This window comes from Myiozetetes cayanensis, unplaced genomic scaffold (assembly GCF_022539395.1).
Source record: "Myiozetetes cayanensis isolate MyiCay16 unplaced genomic scaffold, myiCay2020 scf12, whole genome shotgun sequence".
NCBI classification, from domain to species: domain Eukaryota; kingdom Metazoa; phylum Chordata; class Aves; order Passeriformes; family Tyrannidae; genus Myiozetetes; species Myiozetetes cayanensis.
The window spans coordinates 63931-79455 of NW_026086826.1; the positions used below are offsets into that span (position 1 = coordinate 63931).

The window sequence follows — 15525 nt, forward strand, 5'->3', positions numbered from 1 at the left end:
TCAGTCACTTTTACCATGAAGGGATTCATCCTGACCCTGGCGCTCACCCTCGTGGGTAAGTTGAAGCTTTACCAGCACTGCCAAGCTGTGACAGCCACTGTGATCCTGAGCGAACTGCATCTCCTCAGGGCTTTCCAGGGATATTTAGAGCTTCGTTTGCTGAAGCCCTTTTAGGGGCCTTTGAGGGCTTCAACCGTAAACTATTAGATTTCTGTGCATAAGCTCAGCAGTAGAAGAAAAGCCAAGCAAGCAGCAGCTAGTGAACTGGGCTGGCATAGGCTTGGTGTCCTGAGAGTGTGGGGTGCACCTCATGAGCCCATTACTGGTTGTTTGCCAACCATTAGCACACTAACTAAATGAATAATATATGAAAAAAATCTACAGAGATGGGTTTGTTTTTCAAGCATACTTCTCTTTCCTCCCTCACAGGGGGCCAGAAGCAGGACCTCGGTAAGTGGCTCTCACTGCCAGCCAGCAGCTCCCATGCTGCCTTCCCCTACAGCCTTGCCTTGCCCACTGCTTGCACCTGTTTATTGGCAGTGACAGCCTCACAGTTCTTTGCTGGGGTGATTCAAGTAACAACACAACAGTCATAGCCAAGGAGGTGTTTCTGTTATTTTTTTTCCTAATAGAGCCTACTTTTCATACGGGCAAGACCTACCTGTATGGCTACAAGAGTGTCATCATGCATGGGCTGCCTGACAGAGGCCTGGCGACGGCAGGGGTGAGGCTGACAGGCAAGCTGGAGATCAGCCGCGTGTCTCAGAGCGACCACCTTCTCCAGGTAAATCGCCATGGCTATGGGAACCCACCCACCCATCCTCATCATATAGTTACAGATGCTCGGTTCATACCTCCTGACTGGCAAAATAATTGACAAAAAGATGATGCCAGAGCTCACACATAAGCTTGGGGCCCTTCCCACTGCTGAGATACCCCTGTAAGCCCAGTGTCAGTCCCAGTGGTTTTGCTCAGGCAGTGATGATTCCCCAGTTAGGGCAAAGCTGTGGACATGGGCACTGAACTCTGCACCCTATATACCCAAGAAGTGATGGGGGAGAGCCAAGGGCACCGCTGAGGGGTTTGCCGCTGTATCCAAAATATTTTGGATTACTGACAGGGACCTACAGCGAGCACCACAACCTTCCTCACAGCCTGCTCCTATGCAGGAGGGAACCAGAGCTGCTTCGGCTCTGCTGCCATCAGTATCTGAGCCCCCTTGATTAAAGCTACCTTAGGTTCACCTCCATGCAAGAATGTGGCAGGCAACTGCTTTAAAGAATGTCCTTAAGATAGTTTTAATAAGTCAACACTAAGCTTGAATATGAAAATGAGCGTTCAAGCATGAAATATCCATGTTCTTCAACCTGGTCCATAGCCTGAGAAAAACAGCACTGGAATTCAGATATCACATGAGAAAGACCCACCTGTCTCCTTTATATTCCTTTTAATATTCTTCACATAGGTTTTAATTCAAATGTGAAGAATTCTGATGATAATGCCATTATGATATCAGATCTTGAAGTTCTGTTACTCATCAAAAAGATTAAACCAAACAGCTCAAAATACTGGCATGGCACGAAAGACCACAGAAAAGGGACTGAGAAGGCTCCACGTGGGGAGGAAACTATAAGAGGTGCCCTTAACACTTGCCCTAGGAGTTTTCTCAGTCTTTAATCCTGGGCACATATTATAGAAACAGTGCAAAGGAATACCTACTGTCAAACTTTACATGGTGCTGCAATTGTAGGCTCTGTGTAACCTCACTGAAGTTGCTACAACTTTAGCTATTGCAGACAACAATCTTGATTAGGAATTAATTTGAGAAAAGGTGGTAAGATGCAAGACATCTTTGCAGCACTGATTATATATACCCAAAACAGAACAGAGCAGTAAGCCAACACCTTTCCCCTCTATGCAGGAACATGTACAAGGGTGGGAAGTGTGTGTGTATGTTTGTATGACTAGATATGTATGTGCATGCAGGCACACACTTCCCACTAGGTAGCAGTCAAGGACCTGTGTGGAAGCTTTACAGCTTGATAAGCTCAAAGGGGTGTTAGCTGCTTCCAAAGAATGTGTGAGCTCCTATGGTCACCTCTGCTCCCCCATCAACTGTGCTGTGGTTTTGGTGCTCTGGGGTGTACTGGACCTGGAGCAGTAGCCAGAATAGTCCCTGTGTGTTTAGGAAGGCAATCGGGCAATAGGGGCTTGGCTGCCTTGCGTCTTATCATCTGTGGAAAAGGGGTGAGTATCTTGTCGGCATGGATTGCTGGCAGCTTGTGCTTCACTTGTCCAACAAGCTTCACCAGACTTGCTGAAGTTTGGAATCCTGTTCACACAATCTTATTTTTCTTGCAGAAATCTTCTTCATGGAAATTTGCATTTTCAAGGACACTTCTTAGGCCCAGCATAGGAGTCTGAGGTGAAAACTGTTTCCTGTGGCGTTGTACAAGTAGCCTGTGCCTGGCCATGGATTGGAAGTTCCCAGTTTCCCTATTATAGCACTATTTCAAATGGATGGTTAACAGTATGATTGTTTTCCTATTTTTGTTCACAGATTCGAGAACCAAAGCTTGAGGAACACAATGGCTTTTGGCCCATGGATCCCTTCATTCCATCTTTGAGGCTCTCAGAAACCTTTGCTACATGCCTAAGCCAAGCCTTTAAGTTTGAATATACTGAAGGAAGGGTTGGAAGTATTTTTGCCCCTGAGGACTGTCCCATTCTGTGCACTAACCTAGTGAGAGGGATTCTGAACATGATGCAGATAACCATCAAAAAGTCACAAAATGTGTATGAACTACAGGAGGTTTGTTTTTTACATTCTGATTTTACTTTTATTCTCATTTTATCATTGCAGATTAAGTTGCCTATACATACACCTCACAGACCCTTTTCTTAGACTTTTTTATTGCTATTTCAAGTGGCAAGTTCATTGTGTTTAATCAATACTTGCAGGCTGGGATTGAAGGCATCTGCCAAACCAGATACATTATCCAGGATGACAGCAAGAGCAACTGGGCCACCATTTCCAAAAGCAAGGACCTGATGAACTGCCAGGAGAAAGCAGTGAAAAACACAGGAATGGCATACATCCGCCCCTGCCCTACCTGTTCTCCGGTACGAGCAGCATGGAGCCCTGAGCCACTGCTCAACAGTCACACATTGCACTAATGCTCATGGGGAGTTTGGCTTGTCTGTGCTACTAGCCCATTCCTATTTCTGAGTGGGTCTCTTTGCACTTCTAGAAAGTCAGAAACATTAAGGGCACGGTGATGTTCACTTACAAGATGAAGTATGATGACAGCGGGGTATCGTTGATGTCTGCTACATCTGAGCAGGTGTACCAGATCTCTCCCTTCAATGAACCCAATGCGGTAGCAGTCATGGAGGCAAGGTAGGCACTGGATGTGTCCTTAGGATATCATAGCAGAAGGAGCTGGCTAAAACATATTTACTGCTGATTTGTGAGACAAGAAAAATCTGCCCTGGCAAAGGGCCAAAACAACATACAGCCCTTGGGATGCCCAGCCAGGTGCTCTACTCTGCGTTTTGGGCTACCTGAAATATCTGCCCAACCTCTCAGAGACTTTGGCAAACTCTCACAAAAGCTCCTGCAGTAGCACGACTTTTCCAGATAATCCTGAGCAATGGATAAACAGAGAAGTGCATGATCCGTTTGCGAGTTATGCAATGATCCTACCTGAGCACCCCTCAGTCTGCTCCAACTGTGTACAAGTCCTTCACACATAGAGTGCCATTACAGGCCACTGATGCATTTCCCTCTTTCCCTTGAAGACAAGAACTGTCTTTGGTCGGCGTTAGAAGGACTCCTATCAGTGCACCAAAAACTCAACTGCAAAACCAAGGGAGCCTTCGTTACCATTTCTCAGGAGAACTACTCCAGATGCCAATCCCTCTAATAAGGATTAAAAATCCAGATTTACAGGTATTAGAGGCTTACTTTCACACACTTTCATTATTTATAAGGTTAAGAGATCATCACATCATTATTTTAGACATGGATCTTTCCAATAGTCTGTTTTTCCCACAGTTAATAGAAACGCTGCGGCAATTAGTTCAGAATAATGAGAAAGGAGACACTAGAGGAGCTTCAACCAAGTTCTTACAAATGGTCCAGCTTTTTCGTGTAGCAACCCTTGATCAAATTGAGTCTTTGTGGCTGCAGTTTGTCAACAAACTTTCCTATAGGTAACTATTGCCTTCAGCCAGGGATTCGGATCAGAGACATACTGGGCAATGGAGCTAATGAATCCTCCTCTCCCTGGCAGGCCCTGGTTCCTGAGCGCCATCTGTGCTGCTGGAGCTACTGACACGTTCAGATTCCTGAAGCAAAAAATTCATGACGAGAAGCTGAACACCTGGGAAGCAGCTGCGACTCTCCCTCTCGCCTTCCATTTTGTTACACCAAACAAGCAAACCCTGGAAGTTGCCTCAGTGAGTACAGAGCATTCTTCCTTTTATTTCCCCTCTCACTCCTTTTTAAAGTTGAATTCATAGGATTATAAGAGAGAGAGAAATATGCAACATATTTTATTTTAAATTTGTAAAATGCAAGGTATTAACAAAAATGGGGAATGTTTCAGAAAATGTTTCCAAACACTTGTTGCCAAAAGTTTTTTAATTATATTTGATGCTTAAACTCAGAGATTCTAAGAAAACTGACGTTGATTCTTTTTACCAAAAATAAAATAAAATACAAAGTCAGGAAAGTAATATCATGTAACCAATATCTGAAGTGTAAGCATCATAACTGGGGCAAGTCTATTTATTTTCTTGTAGCTAAGTGTCTAGTATTTGATTTAGCTTCTGAAAACATTTAGAGAAAGCACTAATGAATTTTATCTACTTGTCAAGTGAAATTTTTGCTAAATACCAGTTCTAACTACTAGAAACAATAAAAATTATACATCTTTCTTCTGCAGACTTTTCTGACCTGTCCCCAAATCCAGAAAGTACTGGTGCATCGGATAATTGTTTACCTGGGATATGGTAGCATGGTAAATAAATACTGCGCTCAGACTTTACTATGTCCAAATCATCTTCTTCAGGTAGGTGACTCTCATTTCTTATTCATAAAAGGTGAAGAAATTTTAAAAATGCCTCTAATTTAGCTCTCACAATACTGGCAGTTAGGTAACTGACAGTTTCCATGTCTCACTTAGCTGTGATTGCCTGCAAAATTTCAAAGAGAGAATGAAACACCGACCTGGTGCCTTTGAAAGACCAGGTCTTAGCAGTTCAGAATTTCAAACACAGTTGTAGAAGTCTAGGAGAAAATGGATCCTGTAAACAGTCTGAAACTGTTTAGGTATGACAAAGTGAGGATTAAAGCAAAATAAGTATGATTCTACTTTTACATTAAGTAGAGTATACTAAAAGATGTACTCAAAAGGCAGTAAAGGGTGAACATAAGCAAAGCTCTGGATATGTCATAGGTTAGGGCTTCCAAAGAGGCCCTGTTACATAATTGTATATCACCATCAGAAATATTCAGAACATTGTCCTTGGACTATGCAGCTCTGGCTCCTTGCTCAGGAGGACCACAGCACTGAGATGGCCTGCTGGTGTTTGACATGTTTAAATCTTCCGAGAGGGCAAAATAAAGCCAAGCCACTAGAAGGGTAATTTCTCTTCTCAGAACAGTAAAACTGTTTAAGTAAACTTGCTATTGCTTTAGGAAGTGAAAAATATGCAAGTGCAATTTGGCAGGGCGTGCAAAGGTGCTCCAGGAAATGGCTGAACGTGGCACTAGCTCAGCACTGCCTTTGAACTTGCAACAGACTCTCTGCTGCAGGCATCCACCTGGTACTACCTCCTACACTCAGGCACAATTCAAAATCGATTGCAACCCCAATTAAGGAGAAAACCAAGTTTATTTGTATGGTCCATGTTTGGCATTCTGATTGTGATGGTGGGATTTTTCCTGGGAGCAATACAGTTTTATTTTGGGGTTTGCAGCAGTAGCTGCTTTGCTTGCTATGGCAGTGCATATTTTTATGCACTATTAATTACAAGATCATTACCTGGTAAGATTAACACACTCTGCTCTTTTCAGCCACTTCATGACCTTGCTACTGAAGCCACCAGCAAAGCTAATGCCAAAGACATGTCCTTGGCCCTGAAAGCCATTGGCAATGCAGGAGAGCCAGCCAGCATCAAACGCATCCTGAAGTTTTTGCCAACATTTTCTTCAGCTGCAGTTTCGTTGCCAAGCAGAATTCATGCTGATGCCGTGTTGGCCTTGAGAAAAATTGCCAGAAAAGACCCTGCAAAAGTAACTGAAATTATTATTTAAACAAATGTCTTAAAGGGTATGGATTGGGTTTGCTTAGTGATTCAGAAGTAATAAAACCATCAAGTAATATTAGCAACTTTGAGCAGGTTTCTCAGTTAATGGTCTTCCTCTTGACCACAGTGCAAATTCCTAACATCACCGCATTCTTGCTGATATTCTGGGAGTTTGCTTTAGTCACTGTAACATTGGGCCCATTCCTAACAGCTGTTTCTCCCGGCCCTGTTCGCTGTGCATCCAGTGATATCTTCATTTTCAGTGACAGGTCCCATGCTCAAGTCTCTCTTTAGGGTTCTGTTTTCCATTCACTGCAGAGCACATATGCACTGTTTACAAAACTGCTCACTGGGAAGTTATGAGCTACTCACAGGTTGTATCTTCCTCTTCTAGGTAAGGGAGATCACCCTCCAGGTCTTCATGGACAATACGCTTGCTCCTAATGTCCGAATGGTGGCTTGTGTTGTCCTTTTTGAAACTAAGCCTGCTCTTCCAACGGTAACAGCTATGGCCAGCTCTCTGCTGACAGAGCCAAGCCTGCAAGTAACCAGTTTCACATATTCACACATGAAGGCTCTGGCAGCAGGCAGGATCCCACAGCTCTATAAACTGTAAGTAAAGGAAGAAGTACATTTTTAGCAGGAAATGATGATGTTTTTCTTGCAGTTTTCTAAGTATTTTGTCACAGTCAATTCTCTTCACATGATTTGAACTCTATTACTCAGATCTTCTGCTTGCAACATTGCCATTAAACTCCTGAGCCCCAGACTTGACAGGCTGAGCTATCGTTACAGCAAGGTCATTCACGTTGGTGATTATTCCTGTGAGTACCAGGTGCCCTGTGCACTCCTTCTGCTTACATAGCCAAGTGCCTATATTGTGTGCTGTGATCTTCATTCAAAATCCAGTCATGGGCTGTGAGTTTAGTGCACTTTTGGCCTATCAAAAGCATAAGACCATCCTAACATGAAAAATTCCCTGAGTGTGTTTCACGACTCTTTGATATCTGCTGGGGAAAGTGGTGCCTGCACATACATTTAGGCATCCCTCCTCAGTCCCTGGGGTTGTGTTGACTTTTCCCTAGAGTAAAGTTTTCCTCTTGAGGTTGAAAACCTGTGGGACTGAATTCTGACAGAACACCTTGTAATCTACTACAACATGTACCTGAGGTGGCTGTACCAGACACCGCGGAGACTTTAACAAAAATCCCTGCTGCTTCTTATCCCTGTGATAGCTGAATATCAGGCTGGTGCCATTTGGAGGTTCTATCTAATGAACAGTCCCAGCACCATGTTTCCATCCGATATAATCACAAAAGTAAGAGGATATTATGCAAATACTGCAACGGATATTATTGAGGTAAGTATTGCATTAAAACAGCCAGCTTTAGACTGTGGTGTAGTGTTTAAATCCATCTCTGGGTGTGAGGGTGGATGTGGAAGAGACAATTTAGATAATGATTATGATTTTATGTAGGCATCTTTTTTTATTTGGGTGTCTTGACACATATATTCATCAATGAACAAATCCAGCATAGGCATGAAAATCTAGGAGTAGAGGAAAGCTTATGCAGCAGAACATTTATCTGCCCACCTAAAGTCACATGGGATGCATAAGTACAGGGAAATAGCAACTGAAATTAAATTTCAGCCATCAGTGCAACCAGGGCAGCACAAAGCTCTGTGCAACAGCATTCAGACATTTACTCAGCTTCTTGGGCAAACTTTGCAACCTGGATTGAGCTCCACGCTGCCCTAAAATTATCCCCTCTGACTAATTCAAAGCTGGCTTTCTCAGTATGTCCTCAGCATCTGCAGCCATAGCCTGCAGTCATCTCCCAGGTAGACGTGGCCCTATAACGCAATGGCTTCATGCAGCATGTCTTTAGCATAGCCTCAGTGAGTGTAATACTAGGTATAATGGTTTTCTTGAGCTCTCTTGTACTTGGGCAGTGACACCTGACTCTGTGCCTACAGATGGCTCTCCGGTCACAAAGCCTAGCCAAGCTCCTCAGGAAGCAGAATATTCCCTTTGCTGAGTATGATGCATACAAGACACTGAAGAAGCTTGGTAAAACGGTATGTCTTTGCACACTCTTCTGATCTGTTTGCAATAGATGACTCCTGCCAGCACCAGGGTTGCATCACCCACCCACCAAGCCAACCCTTTGATGTTTCAGTATGAAAGGAGTTAGTCGACCTGTTCAGTCACGGGAATATGTACTTACATTGTACTTTCGCTGTCAATAGACGCCACCTTTTCACTCAACATGTGTCAGCTCTTAATGTACAGTATAAAAGATGATGAAGATGCTGGGGGCCAGAATGTTTTAAAGTGTATGTTAAACACACTAAGTGGTTGCTCTTCTCTTTTAAAATTATTATTGAAGATGATGTTTCTTCGTGAGTCCTTGGGTGTCACCTACTACTTATAGCAGCAGAAATTACCAAGCCTTACATGGAGAAACTCGCTCTGAAATCAGTTATGCAACAAAAGGTTCACTTTGATTCAGACTTCCAAGGTGTCTCTTAGTCTTCTGGCTAAGAAACCATGTTTTGCCTCCTTTGGATGGGATCAACTCTTTGCTGACACATTGTTCTTCTTCCCTTTCTCCCCTTCTCTCCTTAACACCACAGTTCCTGGGATGGAAAGAACTGCCTCCTGAAGACCCTCTGGTGTCTGCTTATATCAAAGTATTGGGCCAAGAGATCGCCTTTGTTGATATTGACAAAGATGCCATTCAACAGATCATGATGGTACTGAGAAGGGTGTTGTCTTTTTTGTCTGCATTGCCAAATAATTTCCCTTCCATGCCTCGTCTTACCTACTTACCTAAACTACACTGGGTTTTTTTCTGTTTTCAGCATCTAACTGGATCATCAGACTGGCAGCCAGTGGTAAAAAAAGTTGTGGAAGAGGTCCAGAGAGGCATTTCAGGACGATGGACTCTGCCAGCAATGGTGGGCGAGCTGCGGCACATTGTCCCCACAGTGGTCGGTGTGCCACTGGAGCTCGGGCTGTGCGGGGCCACAGTGGCCCACACTGCGGCCGACGGTGAGCTTGGGACATCAAACTGAGCAATTTCCCCACGATAATTGTGGGTCTAATCCCTCTGCTGAAATTAAATCCCTCTATAATCTTGAAAAATACCCTTGTAATATGGAAACATTAATGATCAGCTACTTCCAAAGGGTTTGAGAAGTAACTAGGGTATTTCACCTGAGACATATTTGTATAACTATGGTTTGGACTAGTAACTTTTAAATAATCCCCTAAAGCTTTTCAAAATGTAAAAGCACTGCCCATGTGTTAACTACTACACTTGTTGAAAACGTATCTCCAGCATTTGTTGTTTCTGGTGCACCATCACCTTGAGTACTGTGAGCAGTTTCCAACACCACAATATAAAAGATATTACGCTATTAGAAAGCGTCCAAAGGAGGGCCATGAGGATGATGAAGAAAAAGGTTTCTCATCCAGAGGGTTGTCAGGCACTGAACAGGCTCCCCAGAGAAGTGGTCACGGCCCCAAGCCTGTCTGAGTTCAAGAAGCATTTGGACAAAACTCTCAGGAACACAGTGTGATTTTTGGGGTGTCCTGTGCAGGGCCAGGAGTTGGACTTGATCCTGATAGGTCCCTTCCAACTCAACATATTCTATGATTTTATGATTCTCTGTTCATATATTTCCTGTCTGTCTTTTGCAGTGGATATACAGATGTCACCACCATTATCTGACAATTTTAGACCTACACAGTTGTTGGAAACCAAGATGGATATTCATGGCGACATCAGACCAAAGTAAAAATTACATATATTTTCACATACACACACGAGTATTTATATTTGAAGTACATATGTGATCACATGTTATTATAGAGGGGTCCTATTTATACCAGATTTGGGACAGTTGTGCTAGTCCAGAACAGTTAAGCTGTGGGAAAGCAACACAACACTCTGATGCTTTACAACCCTGCAAATGTAGCAGTGTGCATTGCATCCCACAGGATACTGTGCTGTTCTGTCATTGCTAAAAATGCTCACCTTTTCACCTGTTCCGTGACTAAAGCTACTAAGCTGTGAAAATATATTTGCTTACATATGAGCAGTTTTCTACAATTTCAGCATAGAATTGTATCACCCCCTGGCACAAGCCAGAAGGCTTTCAGGGGAAAAAGGGAAATTCTTCTGGATCTGCAAAAGCAACAATACTAATAGTGATAACAGTAATAATTATAATAATAATAGTGGTAATAATAAAAAAATAGGTACAATCTCAAGCTACAAGATTCTGGCATTAGCTTGTTCTCAAGCATATCAGTGACAATGCAAACAGAGGGTCCATGTTAGCTTATTCAGATAAATCCTTTCACCTTTTCCAGTGGCACTTCAGCTTTTTTCTTATCCTGTTGTGATAAATCTCTTCATCCGTCAGTACTGTCTATTACAACAAACAGAACAGCATGAAAATGTAATTTTGCATTTCAAAGTTAAAGATGTGAATATTAATCTGTAATTATGCCTGGTTTTATTTCCACTCTTTTAGGGCGTATTTTCATATGATTGCAATGATGGGGATTAATACTCAGTACTTTCAGAGTGGTCTGGAATTTCATGTAGAGTTCAGTGCCAACACTACAATGAAATTTGATGCCAGGATAAATATGAAAGAAAAAAATTTGAAGATTGAAACCCTTCCTTGTCATCAGGAGGCTGATCTCGCAGCTGTGAGGTACAGAAGATCTCGCTGCATTTGATTTACTCTGTATTACTGATTATAAACTCCCTGTTACAAAATCACAAGCATACAACTCCTCATTAAGGTTTACCATACCTTGGCAGCCACATAAAGCTTGGTACTGTCTTTCTTGCACCAGCAAAGACGGGTAAGCAAAGTCAGAAGGTGTTACTTATGGGCCATTTATCCACAGGAGTGAAGTTTATGCTATTTCAAGGAACCTGCAGGAAGGAGATTCCGAAAAAAAATCCCAGCTTCTCCCAAAAGGAGAAGTACCAAGAATCTCTGACCAGCCATTTCAGTCACAAGAAAGATCTTCCAGACCTGGTAGCTGGAAGGTAAGGAGGCCTCTCACCATCTGTACTGCAGACAGGCAGAGAACAGGCAGCTCCTCAGAAGGACTGGGTACACCTAACACAGGAGCTGGCTAACCAGATCACAGACAGAGGAATGGTGAAATTCAGCAGGGGACTGACATTTCCCAAATCAAGTATAAGACCCAACGGGTTCAAGACGTGATCATTCGCAGTCCACTCACTCTCCTCATTGCATGCAGACAGGGTGCTTTGACATATTGTACTCCCCTTTCTTTACAGTCATGTGGAGGGTGTGTGAAATTCACATCCTTTGTACAAAATCCCTTTTTTTTCCTGAGTCAGAGCAATATGAAAAATATGATTCTTGGGAAGTTTACAGATTTTTCTTCCCAAATCCTGAGATAATACCTACAGTAGATTGCAGAAGCATATTCTCTCATGTGCTCTTCAGCTTCTGAGGCTGGCATGGGAAGGCTACACTGACTTGCAACAGGAAGGCTAGAAGCCTGAAACAGGTAGAGACAGCCCCTCCAAAGAGCCCTGCAGGTTCTCATTGGGAAGTGTGTTTGTGGAACACTGCTGGGAAAAGGGTGGGCAAGAGAGCTGTCCTCTTCCTCAGACTACTTTGCAGGAAACCTTTCTGCTTCCAGTGCTTGGACCTCTAATTTTATGCAGTCCTTCTGTACTTAAGCAGAACTGTCATTATTCTCTTCATGAACTGGAGGAAAGATTTTAAGAGCTGGGACAAATTTTTTTTGGTGGAAAATAACTTTATCTGTCATATTTGTGTTTAATGCAGCAAAGCAGTATTCCTAGTGTAACATCCAAAGGATACCAGCAAGGTTCAGAAGAGGCACATCGCCACAGTGTAGGAAGATTTTACACACACACGTTCTGTAGAAAATTTGAAAGTTTGGGATGTTCTACTTGCCTCAGCCTGAAGTCACAAAATTCTGCTTTCTTAAGAAACACCTATCTGCACAAACTGGTTGGAGAACTTGAAGCCAAAATAACTCTGAAGCCAGGTATAGTCACAACATGATTTTCTGTCAGTCTTGATAAATGATGCTCAAGCACTGCAACCCTGAAATGTAAATGTTTTGACTTTAGTTCATACAGATGCTGATATTGACAAAATAGAGCTGGAGATTCAAGCAGGATCCAAAGCAGCTTCAAAAATAATTGATGTAGCAAGCTCAGGGTCGAAGGAAGAGGAAGAGATATCTCCATATGAGGACATTAAAGCTAAACTGAAGAAGATTCTGGGCATTGAAAATGTGTTCACGGTAAGAGGCTTTGAGCATCAGAGAAGGAAACATTTCCTATAAATGAAGCCAAGGGTTTCCACTGTGGAAAAAAATGGCACAGGAAAGCAAGGATTTGGGCTGGGAGAAATGGGTGTAGGTGAGCTTTGGGTACAGCTTCTGCAGTGTGTGGGGACAGGAAGTTCTATTTCCTTGAAAGCCTATGATGAGTAACTTATCTGACAGCCAGAGAAATGTTACAAAACAAGCTATAAATTAATAATGCTTTCAACTGTTTTTGGAGGCTGCAAATAAAACACGTCGCCGCACAAAACGGATTAACAGAGATTACAAGACTGCAGATACAGGCCTCCGGGCAGAGACCAGTGCACCCCACCTCTCCAGTTCATCCTCTTCTTCTGCTGCTTCCTCTGCTGATGGTAAGGAGCCTGGAAATGATCACATGAAAGACAAAATAAGGCAACCTGGGAAGAAGTGTAGCAGCAAGAGCAGCAACAGGAGCAGCAGTGGCAGGAGAAGTGGCAGCAGCAGTGTCAGCTCTGCTAGCAGTAAAGTATGCAGCAGCAGCCAAGAAGACCACTCTGGGGACAGGCACTGCAGTGGGGACAGTGAATATTCCAAACAACAGGTAATTCACCCCGGCTGGAAATTTTTATACTTCTTGTAGTGATTGTTTTTGTAAATCAGGAATTTGTGTTCATAGGGCATGAACCAAAGAAAGAGGAACTCTGGTTCTTTGAAGCACTTCAGTGTAAAATCTTTTTAAAATTTAATTTTGTTTTGCTTTTTTCCATGCTCAATATTGAATTTTTAATGAATTTATCAAAAGCTAGCTCTTTGTTTTCTCTTAGATCTTCTTACATACTATTTTCACAGGTAAGCCTCCCTGTTTACCAGTTTCGGCTTAAACCAGCAGATGAACAGGTACATTTATTGCATGTAGTGGGAGCAGGGTCTACAACTTTGCTGCAATTATACCCTAGTTCTCTGAGAATAAAAATATGATAAATTGATTCTGCAACAACTTCCAGTGGTAGGCAACCTGCTTCAAGGTGATTCTCTGCTTTTGCAGGACCAAGGAAGGGAAATCCTGAACAGCAGCATCAGCTCTTCCTCTTCTTCAGCAGCTAGTGATGAAGGCATCTCCAGAGCCACGTCTCAGGTAGCGCCTTAATCTGCAACAAATTAAAACAACTACCTTGCATTCCAGTTATTATTATAACAGAATAGGAAAAATATGGTGATTTAGCATATTAGGTATATAGAAAGAAACTGAATGCTCCTTTTTTCATAAAGGTGAGCACATTGGATAGTCACTGAATGTTTTTATAATATTCACTCAAGGCTACATTTTTTTAATGAAACTGCAATGTATTGCTGCATATGTTGAAATTTGTATTACTGAGTAAATAATTCACTGTAAGAATGAGAACACTCTAGAAGTGCTGACCTGCTTGATCAGAAATTGGTTTCAGGTATATTTTTCTTGTATATCTTCCTGTGAAAGTTCAGGAGATGACTCTGCCACTTTTTTATTTATTAGGTCTTCATTGCAGAGTCCTTCTGTTCATGTTAGCAGGACCATAAAAGGCCTTTGGAAAGACCTTGACTTTGCATCAAGGCTCCAACTCTGAGAGCAATCCAGGTGTTTATTTGGGAATGCATGCATAGTACATAGTTAACGGTACCTAGTCCCTCTGTAAAAAGTGATGGAATCTGGAGCAGATTTCAACAATTTCACAGATTTCAGACAATGACTTACATGCCTATAAAACAATAAGCCTTTCTTTGCTGAGGCATCCCTTCTGCACAAGTAGCTCCCAGTTGTTAGTGGAATAAAAGGCATCCAGATCTACCTTCTCCCAAGCTCATTTCCCTGCAGCTTAAATTCCCCTCTCTTGTCCATCTTTTCACCATATACTACTTCCCTGAACTGTTTCTCAGCCACCGCCTTGTTCTTTTCCCATTTCCCTCTAAGCCCTCTCCAGCTCTGTCTCACCTAATCCTTTTGTGTGTCTCTGTCACTCCAACTGGCAGCTCAGGGAGGACCTGCTGCCCCACAGTAAATTCCACCTGCAGCTCCCCCACGGCCAGGTGAAGGCTCTGTCCCCACCGTCGGGTAGGACACTCATAGCTGGAACGGGTGCTACTGCTGGGCACAAGGGTTCAGCGTTGAACAGGGCCCCGTGCTGCTCCTTCTGCAAGTAGCACACTTTACACTGCACTGAGCAGATCCCTCTGACAATACAAGTTATCACGGTTTTTAACAGGTGGTTAAACTAATTTCATCAAAAAGGCTATTAGCTAAAGTACAGGTCGGTAAGAGAGCAGTGGTGAGCTGGGGAAAATTGGTTCTTTATACAGTACCATACTTCTTTTTATTACACCAAATTACTTCAGAAAAAAAATTCTCAAACTGTATTACTTACATAGGTCATGACAGCTCTCCCTCAAAAGACTCTGGCAAAACTACATATGAACTGAATAGACTGAGCAATGATCTATGATGCTGTCCTATACTTCACATAAAAAAGGCTTTTTGAATTTAACTTTTCCTTAGCAAATACTTTTTAACTGTGGTTTTAATATAGTAATACTAATGCTTTGTCTTTGGCCTCTATTTCCTCTCTACTGACTGAAGCCTAAATTCTTGGGAGACAGCAAGCCACCAATACTGGCCTTAGTCCTTCGTGCCATCCACAGAAATGAGCGGCCAACAGGATTACAGGTTGTTCTGTACACTGATACACAACCCCGGAGATCAAGAATACAGGTGTTTGTTTCAAGCATCACAGGACCAAGCAGATGGAAACTCTGTGCTGATGCTTCAGTAATAAATTACCAAAAAGTATCAGTAAGTTTAAAATAATGATCAGCTCAAATGTAAAAGA

At 42.6% G+C, this 15525-nt stretch overlaps 1 protein-coding gene across 1 annotated transcript in view; it reads left to right on the forward strand.

The window, feature by feature from the left end:
* LOC126635575 (vitellogenin-2-like) overlaps positions 1-15525 on the forward strand; it is a 22413-nt gene continuing 6888 nt past the window's right edge. Inside the window, exons 1-26 of the mRNA XM_050306943.1 lie at positions 1-55; positions 430-450; positions 633-784; positions 2561-2812; positions 2962-3123; positions 3252-3400; positions 3802-3952; positions 4058-4215; positions 4296-4461; positions 4950-5075; positions 6083-6301; positions 6710-6927; positions 7042-7139; positions 7551-7675; positions 8293-8394; positions 8953-9072; positions 9181-9370; positions 10022-10115; positions 10861-11046; positions 11246-11390; positions 12169-12394; positions 12480-12655; positions 12918-13262; positions 13511-13558; positions 13707-13796; positions 15276-15488. Coding sequence (XP_050162900.1) covers positions 16-55; positions 430-450; positions 633-784; positions 2561-2812; positions 2962-3123; positions 3252-3400; positions 3802-3952; positions 4058-4215; positions 4296-4461; positions 4950-5075; positions 6083-6301; positions 6710-6927; positions 7042-7139; positions 7551-7675; positions 8293-8394; positions 8953-9072; positions 9181-9370; positions 10022-10115; positions 10861-11046; positions 11246-11390; positions 12169-12394; positions 12480-12655; positions 12918-13262; positions 13511-13558; positions 13707-13796; positions 15276-15488 — 3972 coding nt within the window. The 5' untranslated portion in view covers positions 1-15. The remainder of the gene's footprint in view (positions 56-429; positions 451-632; positions 785-2560; positions 2813-2961; positions 3124-3251; positions 3401-3801; positions 3953-4057; positions 4216-4295; positions 4462-4949; positions 5076-6082; positions 6302-6709; positions 6928-7041; positions 7140-7550; positions 7676-8292; positions 8395-8952; positions 9073-9180; positions 9371-10021; positions 10116-10860; positions 11047-11245; positions 11391-12168; positions 12395-12479; positions 12656-12917; positions 13263-13510; positions 13559-13706; positions 13797-15275; positions 15489-15525) is intronic.